General features: G+C 37.6%; 1 protein-coding gene across 1 annotated transcript in view; it reads right to left on the bottom strand.

Annotated features, from left to right (window-relative positions):
• LOC111871732 (trypsin 5G1) overlaps nucleotides 1-11,044 on the bottom strand; it is a 27,902-nt gene that overhangs the window by 6,880 nt on the left and 9,978 nt on the right. Inside the window, exons 5-10 of the mRNA XM_033754372.1 lie at nucleotides 10,499-10,612; nucleotides 9,744-9,887; nucleotides 7,194-7,333; nucleotides 4,998-5,007; nucleotides 2,816-2,831; nucleotides 1,459-1,541 (exon numbers count right to left, since the gene is read on the bottom strand). Of these exons, the coding sequence (XP_033610263.1) occupies nucleotides 1,459-1,541; nucleotides 2,816-2,831; nucleotides 4,998-5,007; nucleotides 7,194-7,333; nucleotides 9,744-9,887; nucleotides 10,499-10,612 (507 nt within the window). The remainder of the gene's footprint in view (nucleotides 1-1,458; nucleotides 1,542-2,815; nucleotides 2,832-4,997; nucleotides 5,008-7,193; nucleotides 7,334-9,743; nucleotides 9,888-10,498; nucleotides 10,613-11,044) is intronic.

Genomic DNA, 11,044 nt, shown 5'->3' with positions numbered 1-11,044 from the left:
ATATCGGCATACTTTAACATAAGGAACACCCTCCCGAAGTTTGGCACATTCCTCCTGGGACACCCTGTATATATTATATATTATATATTTATATATCTCACAAGTGAAGACCTTGTTCCACTACACACAAAAAATAGTGCACATGTATCCACACAAGCACACTGTGATCCGACAACAATAATGACTGCTAAAACTTTAATAATAGATAAATGTGCTGGCATACAAAGTTATACTGTGATATGTAATACGGACTGGTTGAGAGTGACCAGGAAGCCAGTGACATTTAAAAGCTACAAACAAGATAAATTTTAATTGATAACAATAATAAATATCTATTTTTTATATTGTTTTAACTTAATTTAAAATTTAAACTAAATTTTATCTAATATTTTAAGCTTGCATATTAACTAGAGATAGTATAATACCATAATGACACACTAGGACCATATCTGATTTGCACCGTCTGTCATCTCATCTGTCAGTTTTTCAGAAGGGAACTTATTATGCTTGGATTAAGGTGTTTTAACAGCTTACCTGTTCCAATAAAAGATCTCTCCCATAATACAAAAAAAATTTAAAGTGGCCTTAAAATTTTTCTTGTATCCCCACTCATTTTATATGTTGGATGAGTATTTTAAATACGAGATGAACTAAACTTTTTATAATGCTGTTTATATGGTATATTGTATAAAAGACTTTCAATTGATATTTGTATATATATATTTTTAAGGAACGAGTTTAATAAGATATTAATATCTAGTTGATGAATTGTACATGTTGTTAAATTACTGAATTGTATAATTATTGTTCCTTTTATGAATGTGACTGTAAGAGTACTAGTTTCTGTTCTCAGAACTAATGTATATAAATTGTGACGTGTTATATATCAAATGGCTTTGGTAGCCAGTAAGGATCAATGGAAATGAAAATAAAGATACAAGATAACCTTCCCCTAAAAATTGTAAAGATTTTAAACATCAGCCAATGTAGGTGAATAATGGCTGCAGTAGAAGGGACTTAGTCCCACCCCACTAGCAATAAAGAAAAATACTACCATCAAATGGGAAGCTAAATATACATTTCTCATGGCAGCCGCATTGTACTACATTCTAAGAAATTATATTAACAAAAATTTGAAGTATTTCTGAAGATCTATTGACATAAATAATGTCACTTCCATACATTAAGCAGCGCTTATGTGTCCCCACTGCAGAACTTTGCTAGGCTGATATATTGGTGTTATTGATGGTAAGAAACTGTTGTTGTTTTGGTAGTCGGCACTGTATTACATTGTTGAAACCTGATAACTGTGATGAAATTTGTGGTGTCTATGATAGTATATCCCTGGAATGTATTGTTGGTGGTTTGAGACTTTGGTGCTGTTCAGTAACCAGGATCTACTGTGTCTTTGAATGCTTGACATTATTACTTAGAGCATAACGAAATGAAATAACACACCACTTGAGATTCTGATGGGGCTTCTTCCCCACCTATGATCCTTGTATCATGTCGGTCATCTGCTTTTACATTGTTGTGTAACCCTGAAACAGTATAAAGAACATTTTAGTGTTGAATCATAATTTTATAGTTTGAGCACAGTGTGAATAAATGCTAGGAAAATTTGGAGCATAAGAACTAGGCTGCAGGTCCTCACTTCTTTTGTTGGTAACACATGAGCAACGTGGAAAATTTGGAATATTTAAAGATTGTTGTTAATATACTTTAAAATGTTGTATAAGGAACTTTTTTGAAATGTTGAAAATATTGACATGGAAACTGAAAATGTGAATTATTGTTCTGAAAAATGAGAGTCATGAAACAAATTATTCTGCTGGGAGCACAAGGGGATTTGAGGTTCTTGTGACAGTGACCACAAAGAGGGTGTGATGCCGTGCATTCTGGTAGAAGTTCACAATGTTCTTTCAAAATGTTGGCGAACTTCTACTGGACTCTATAATGTCACATCCCAAAAGACATTATCCTTCATAGGGGCCATTCTTTTATTAATATAATACCAGCATTAATATGTCTTCAGAAATAGTATAGATAATATATGGACTTACGAAGGCACCCAAGTACTAGAGTACCGAGAACTGCAACAGCGATGTTCATGATGCTTCAGGCTGATGTGCACACACACTGATTTAGAGTACACCTCTCCAGCTGTATGAATATCAACATTAACACTGCCTGACATGAGCAGTAGAGGATTACATTTACCATGCCCTTGTCTGATAATTGTGTTTACTTAATGCTGATATTTAGGTGTGCTCATAATCCTACAAGCATTTATTAAAATCAGACTGCCTGTCTGCCTTTCTTTTTTTTTTGTGTGTATATACGAACCAAATTCAAAGTATAAACTGATTTCTTTATTAAGATTTCTGTCTTTTGGGATATGATTCCATGCATTTTATTTTAATTCGTTAGTGAAGGGTGGAGTCCAGCTGGGTCCACTTGGCACGGTGGTCACTGATTGGCCTATTGTAACCTGCCCCAGGTGATTATGATGATGGAGAATTTGATGGAATGAAGATTGGCAGGGGAAACCGAAGTACTCAGAGAAAACCTGCCGGAGCACCACTTTGTCCACCACAAATTCCACTTGACCAGACCCGGGATTGAACCCGGGCCACCGCGGTGGGAAGCCAGTGACTAACCACTTGAGCTATGGCGCGACCTTTCCGTGCAGTTCATTGATAGTCCTGTTTCTAGTTACAATTAATGTATCATATGCTTATTGTATCCACTACCCCATATGCCTTCATGGTGTAGTGTTTAGTTAATTAAGTGCAGGGACAACTTTACCTTTTACCTATGTTTAGTGCAAGCTTGGGTGTAACCCCAAGTGGATCAGGTTGTGTGTTATATGCTCTTTATACTATATCGTATATAGTGTAGTGGGCTGGCTTTTTATGCACTGGTTAACATTGTAGATTCTTTTTGTTGAAGTTGTAGAATTTGAATGCTTTATGTGAATGTGCAGCACCGAACACACACTATCTGTCCTCTTCAAATGTTTCCCTTGTTCCGTTCTGACCTGAAGATGGCACACATGTGCCAAAACATGTCGTCCTGGACAGCAACTGCATCTGATGAAAATAGTGTTGTTTTGGTAAGAATAAATTAAGTACTATATATAGTAATTTTCACAACAGTATGCAACAAAATATGAATAATATGATATATATTCAGCTAATAATATTGTGTCTACTTTGAATAGCATCATAAAATAAGCAATTATTCCTGGTGATCTGCAGACAACACCATGACAGCAAGGAGTAAGGTACTACAAACTCAAAAAATCTGGAAACCACTGTTGTATAATATATAATGGTAATGGAGGTATAGCTTCATGCTATAGTCATTTCACCCCCATTAAATGGAGCTGCTGGTATGCCTTGGATAGAAAGTTGGCGAGTCCCACAGTCTCTCAGGATGAACTTATCGCTGTTACTGGCAATGTAATCCCACTTGTCCAGTGCATATGTAATTACTTTCCTGACAGCTCTCCATTCTCATAAGTGAGGATTAGAGTGGATGAAAATTAAATGTTATGGCAGCTTTTATTGCAGGATTTCAGGCTCTCACATTGGTAGTTATGAAGAGTTCTGTGTTCTATGTTGCTGCCTGCTTCATGATTTTTTCTTGCTTAGCTTACTCTTCAGCCCTGAAAATGGAGGCAGTAGGTTGCTATGAAGCATTGGTTGACTTTCAGAAAACTACATAGCATTGTATCCAAGAAGATAGGACTCTTCAACTTTTGGTATAGACCTGGAATACCATATGTCATTGAAATGCATTGACTGATGAGTGACTGATGTGACTTCTCCATTACACACTCATTTTGTACATTTTTTCAAACAGTACATAAAGTGAATAATTTTATAAATTTGTGTGGGACACTTTTATCCAAGTGAATTCGTAAGATTTTGTTTTAAAGTTTCTATGTTTTGATTTATTACAGATACGGTAAAGGTAAAGTCTTTGTGTGTAATAAGTACTGTGCCATGTACTGGGGAGTAGAGATGTTTCGCACATTGACCTTGAACTGAATGGAGGCAAATGGTCAGCTTCAGGTTCTGCCAGCAGACTCTGGGGGATAGAACATCTGGTATCCAGAAGATGGGAGAATCTATGGGTCTCCAGGCCAGTCTGGATTCTGTGGATAAGGTAAAAATGTCTGCCCTTCTCAGAATCAAGTGCCAGTTCTTCATTTGGTCAGCCCTAGTGTAGTCACCTGTTTCGACTAAACCACCCCAGTTATGAATTTCAAAACTCACTGTTGGTGAACCAGTGGCTCGGTAAGAATACCGCTATTGTTGCCATGCAATGGCTCTGTAAAAATCTTACTGCGGCAGCAATACACATGCAACAGTAAAAGAATTGTTGGACGTATTGTTTTCTATATGATCTGTGTTGTAACAAGGAAAGTAGGCAATTAGTTGTTCTGAGAACTTATTGTTTACACATACAAAACTATGTAAATCAACTTGAGCTACCCCATTTTTCACCAAACCCTTGATGATTAGCTAATGAAAAATTAATATACTGATTGGAAAACGTGAATAGATATTTCACCTTGTTATGAAATGGGCTTGCAAATAATTTTGTCTTTATTGTTCAGTGTGGGAAGTTCATAGCTGAAGAATATTCAGATGCTACAGTGGAATAGAGGTTCCATTGGTTTCTGTGTAAGCAGATGCAAGTGTTTGCCGCCATAGCAGTATGAGTCAGAAATCTTCACGTTATCTTATCTGTATATTTTAAAAAATGTATTAGCAGTGAGCTATATTTTCTGAGCTCTTGAAGCGATTTTTAAGTCCAGTCATCACTTTAAACATTGATGGGAAGATAACACTTTGGAATTATGGAGTATAGACTGATTTTCTGGTATGAACATTCTGTTGCTAAGGCCCATTGAAATAGAGCTTACCATAATTTGTATGTTAAAATTGACAGTATGGTTTGAGCTGTTACAGAATTATTTTAGTTACCTTAATGATTCTGTATCAAGTACATAGGTTATGTTGTGTTAATGAGATCACTGTCGCTATAGATTCATAAAAACCATGTAAGATTTAAAACTTTTCAAGCAGTAAATTCACTAAATCTTCTCTGGCCGTCAGCCACATGAAAGTTTCTTTTTATTGCTAGTGGGGTGGGACTAAGTCCCTTGTATTGCGGCCACTTCTGGCCTGTTGTACCAGCCCCAGATGATAGGTGAGGTTGATTGTGGAGCAGATGGTGGAATGAAGATTGGCAGGGGAAACCGAAGTACTCGGAGAACACCTGCCCCAGCGCCACTTCGTCCACCACAAATCCCACGTTACAAGACCGAGGATCGAACCCGGGCGGCCGCGGTGGGAAGCCAGCGACTAGCCGCTTGAGCTATGGCACAGCCCTTTAAAAAATCACATGAAAGTTTAATTAAGAACTTTTCAGACATGTTCTCTGCCTCCATCGTCAGAGTCAATGTGAGAAATGGCGGTAAATCAGATATATATACTTATTAGTTAGTGTTTTCTTTATTGGCCCACTCTGCATCATAATAATCATTCAGACATGTTTGGTATTTCACACATTCTGCATTTTGTAATGACTGTATGAAATGTTCTGAGTGTGATGTGGTGGTGTGTTTTAAATGGATATAAGGAAATCAGGCTGGTTATTGTAGTTAGCACATCTCAAAAACACAATCTTGCATGGAGCTCAGCTGGAAATCGAAGGTTGCATTGGCCTGAAAACTCTGTGCCCAGTCTGTCTATCAACCCCTATCAAGATACAGTGGGTATAAAATCCTTGATAAGGAGCTTCACGCTTGATACTCTTAACGGAATATTTTTTCCATCATCTTTGTTGAATCATGGGCTAGTAGTAATGTAATGGGGAGAACATTCAAAATGCCGTAACGAAAATTTTAGATGCCATGACGATCTGTCACCTGGAATTTGTGTAGGCCCGAATATCCAGTACCACATTAAAATTTGGGAAACTTAATGTCGCTCCCACCTTAGAAGTTTGCATAGCCCTGTATGTTGGTAACACTGATGACAGGATATTAAGAAGTATGAAAAAGTGACCCCTAGTGGCATGATATGAGTATGTAACGTTTCATGAAGAAATGCCAGATATTTAAAAATGATTAGGATACACACACATACGGATAAATAGAAAATTAATTATGTTTTAAATTTTTGTTTGAGAATATTGATTGCAAAGGTGGCAGATAATTTGAAACAAATGACTACTGTATTTACAATAGAATTAAGAGCACATTAAATTCAGGGAATTCTTGCTATCACTTAGTTAGTTATTGGAGAGGGTGGGTTTCCCCATGCACTGAGACCTGTATTGGTCCATTGTGCTTCCCTTTATGATTTCTACCAGTCTCTGTATCCTACCGGTACTGGTGCTTACCATCAGTCCCGCCCAGCCAGCGAGACTGGCTCTACTAGCTGAGAGGTATCTATAATGTTTCCCCCATCTACCAGAGGTATTAGAGACTGCTGTTGGGCGGGAAATGTCCGTTAATTTGGCTCAGTGACCTCCTTTGGAGATATGAGGTTCTTTTACGTGCCGTAAAGCTATGACACGGGACCCACGGCTTAAAGTCCCTCCCGGAGGACTTGTTCCCTGAATTTTTCCGCCCTTAAAAATTCGCCGACTTCCGCCGGGTATTTGAACCCGCGTACTACGAGTCATGAGGTGGGAATGTTGCTATCACTTAGTTGAGAATGTTTTAATCTTTTGGGAAACTTAAGACCAAAATATATAAAACCATAATTTTGCCTGTTGTTTTATCTGAGAATAAAACTTGGTTTCTCACCATAAGGAAAGAACAGAAATTGAGGGTGTTTGAGAACAGGTTGCTGAGGATAATATTTGGGATGTGGAGTCAGTCTTATTCTCTTTATTCAGAGATTATTGTGTCATCTGTATAGGTTGTTTTAATAAATGTGGATAGTTTAATGAGTTTTATCTGTTTCATTTTACATAACAGTTTCCAGTGAAATAATTTAATTACAGTTTCAACCACAAATGTTACAATTCAATCAGCTAAAATAGTGTGTGTTTATATCTCAAGTCGTGGGCTAGTGGACACAGCAAAGCACTGTATTGATGGAAGTTGATCTCTCAATTATGGATAATTGTAGGGAGTAGCAATTATATACGATACTGGAATAGATTACACTCCTGTCTTTTCTGCAATCCAATCACGATAATGAGAAACCTTGGTCCATACAGCAGGGTATTCTGCACAAGGGATCCTTGTCCATGAGGTTATGCCAATCTGGACACCGTCAACAAGAAGAGCACCACCAGAGTCCCCCTGAAAATTATGCGTTTAGTATAATATAATATCATACATATGGTGTTTGCGTGAAGTGGGTTCTAGATTTGGTGACTGGATTTATTGGATACTCGCAAGTCATAACTACAAGTAATTACAGTATAACACTCAAAAGATTACTGTATTCAGTTCAGTTATTCAGTATAGAGGGGGTGGGTTTCCCCATGCACCGCGACTAATAGTCTATTGTACGTCCCCCTTTAATATCTACTGTCGCCATACCCTACCGATACTGGTGCCTGCTATCTCCCCTTTCTGCCAGTGAGGTTGGCCCTCTACTGGCAGTGGTACCCAACAATAACTCTCCCCTTTCTGCCTGCGAGGTCGGCTCTCTACTGGCATTGGTACCCGATAACTTCCCCATCTACTGGAGGCATTGGAAACTACTTGGGTGGGAAACATTTTGCCTAATTTTGCTAAGAGGTCTCCTAGAGACATGAGGATCTTTTACATGCCGTAAATCTACGACACAGGACCCATGGCTTACAGTACCTCCCAGAGGACTTGGTCCCTGAATTTTTCCACCCTTAAAAATTCCACGACCTCCGCCAGGTTTGAACCCGTGTACCTTGAGTCATGAGGTGGAAACGTTACCCCTAGACTATGGAGGCTGCTCAAGATTACTGTAACTATAGCATATAAAGTAAAGTATTCAACATCTGCTTGCTTAGTCATTGCTTGGTAACACTTCAGCTGTTGACGAATGCATGGCCTTTTATAAGATGCTAGACAACCCAATAGAGATCACCACTTCTGAGGGTCCCATCACTGCTGTTCACACCTGCATCATGCCAGATAAGCCTGTAATAACGTGTTTAGCTAACCATTACTTAGCTATGCATCACAATAGTAACTGTTGGGCATTTAATGACTTAAGAGTATATGTTTTCATTTCTTCAATTGTACTTGGTTCAGGAACATTGTTTCAGCAATTCAAGAAAGCCTATGATTCAGTTAGGAAGGAAGTATTGTACAGTATTCTCATATAGTTTGGGGTACCCATGAAACTAGTTAGACTGATTAAAATGTGTCTGAACGAAACGTATAGTAAAGTCTGTATAGATAAACATTTCTCTGGTAATTTTCCTATCGAGAATGGTCTAAAACAAGGAGATGCTTTATTGCCACTCCTTTTCAACTTTGCTTCCGAATATGTAATTAGGAAGGTCCAGGGAAACCAGGTGGGACTGAAATTAAATGGGACACATCAGCTGTTGGTCCATGCCGATGATGTGAATCCACTGGATGATAATGTGGATACCATAAAGGAAAAACACACAAACTTTAACTGACGCAAGTAAAGAGGTTGGTCTGAAGTAAACACAGAGAAAACTAAGTATATGTTGCTGTCTCATCACCAAAATGTAGAGCAAAATCATGACATAAAGGTAGGAAACAGATGTTTTGATAATGTGGCACAGTTCAGATATTTGGGAATGACGATAACAAATCAAAACCTGATTCAAGAGGAAATTATGAGGAGATTTAACTCAGGTAATGTTTGCTACCATTCAGTCCAGAATCTTTTGTCTTCTTGTCTCCTGTCCAAAAACATAAAAATTAAAATATACAAAACTATAATTTTGCCAGTGGTTCTGTATGAGTGTGAAACTTGGTCTCTGACATTAAGGTAGGAACATAGACTGAGGGTGTTTGAGAACAGGGTGTTGAGGAGAATATTTGGACCGAAGAGAGATGAAGTAACAGGAGGTTGGAGAAAACTGCATAATGAGGAGCTTCATAACTTGTACTCTTCTCCAAGTATAATTAGAATGATCAAGTCAAGGAGGATGAGGTGGGCAGGTCATGTAGCACGAATGGGGGATACAAGAAATGCATATAGGATATTGGTGGGAAAGCCAGAAGGAAAGAGACCACTGGGAAGACCAAGGCATAGGTGGGAGGACAATATTAAAATGGATCTTAGAGAGATAGGATGGGATGCTGTGGATTGGATAGATCTGGCTTAGGATAGGGATCAGTGGATGGCTCTTGTGAACACGGTAATGAACCTTCGAGTTCCATAAAATGCTGGGAAATGAGTAGCTGCAGATTTGGCTTCTCAAGAAGGGCTCACCTCCATAAGTAAGTAAAGACAATTTAAAATGATTTGCAACTAATAATGAGGTCAGAAAACTTGGACCTATACATCCACTCCCCCAAATTACTTTATGATGTGGTGCTTCATCAGTTAAGCACAGGGAAAACTTTACCATAATAAGTAAGTTTGAGAGTGATTTAATTTTATTGAAAACATTTTTCTGAATATGAAATATGAAGCTGTTAAGCAAAGGTTTTGAAACATTTCAGTAATATTAATATTTTGTTCTCTTTCCTTTTTTTTTTTTTCTTTTCTTCTTTCTCAGTCTGGAACACTCATCATACTTACACTGCAGACTCCTTTCGTGTCCTCCGGAACACCTGAGCAAACCATGTCTCTTGTGGGTCCATCACCATAGGCCTCCAGGCAATCTTCATGTGAGAAGATCCTCAAGTTAACCTTTTGCAGGTTAGTTTGTCCAGCACATCCATACTGTACAAAATGATTCATTGTTATACAACTGGAGTGGCCAGACTTGCTGAACATTGGAGTCATATACGATAATTTTCAGACATTTGTTCGTCACAAACATGCATAGATTGAATGGCATAGGTGTTTTTGTACTTAATTTATTCATAAGAAGGGATTGAATAATATTGCTTTCCAGCAGCCGTACTAATGGTTTAACTGAGCGGCATGTGGTTCATGAGGTACAGTTTGGTCATATCTGGTTTATAACCATTCTAAACATAGGATATTGACCTTCATATTGTCAGCTACTGGATGTAGTTCTTTTTAGAATTTTATTCAGGAATGAGGAAACAGATTTCAGAAGTGAACAGACAGACACTAAAGTTTATTATGCTGATTCCTCATTCTGCAAACCTTCGCAGAACTAATTTTCACATTAATAAAACTGAGAAATTATTTCATTTATGCATGTAATGAATTTTATTTACAACAGCCTGCACAGCCAAGAGTTAGTCAAAATGTAAATATGAAGAAATTACACCACAGTGTTTTTGGCGCAACAGTTAAAACCCTCCTTTAATACAGTTACACTAAAACACAAGAATTAAAGTTACATAGAGTAGGGAACTCACACAGGTAGACCCCCAACCAATAGCGACGCTTGCAGCTCCATCTTCAGGTTCGTCACCATCGGGAGGCAGTTTAGTAAGTGTCAGATTTTCAGTCAGTGTGAAATTTGGGTTCACCTGATATGAATGAACATAATTATGGTCATATCAACTGATAGTATTGAATTGAATTGAATTTATTTACATTCTATAAATCCTAAGCAGGTTAGTACCTTTGGATACAGAACAAGTCAAAAGGTTACATACATAAGTACAGGCAATTTTAGATTAAAAATTAATGTAACTTAATTTTACATCATTCTCTATTTACATTGAAGTATTCATCTAAAGAGTAGAAGGAATGAGCATGTAGATAATTCTTTAACTCTGATTTAAACTTTTTAGTATCATTGCCCAAGTTTTTAATACTTTGTGGCAGATTGTTGAACACTTTTATGCCAGTAAAGTAGACTCCTTTTTGATATACTGATAAAGTTGATGAGGGTAGGTGGAAGTTATATTTTTGTCTAGTATTCATGTTATAGACATCAGAATTTAATTTGAATTTAT

The sequence above is a fragment of the Cryptotermes secundus genome, unplaced genomic scaffold (assembly GCF_002891405.2).
Source record: "Cryptotermes secundus unplaced genomic scaffold, Csec_1.0 scaffold602, whole genome shotgun sequence".
NCBI lineage: Eukaryota > Metazoa > Arthropoda > Insecta > Blattodea > Kalotermitidae > Cryptotermes > Cryptotermes secundus.
Note: the sequence above shows the minus strand (reverse complement) of the source record. Positions and strands in the feature narration are given on the sequence as shown.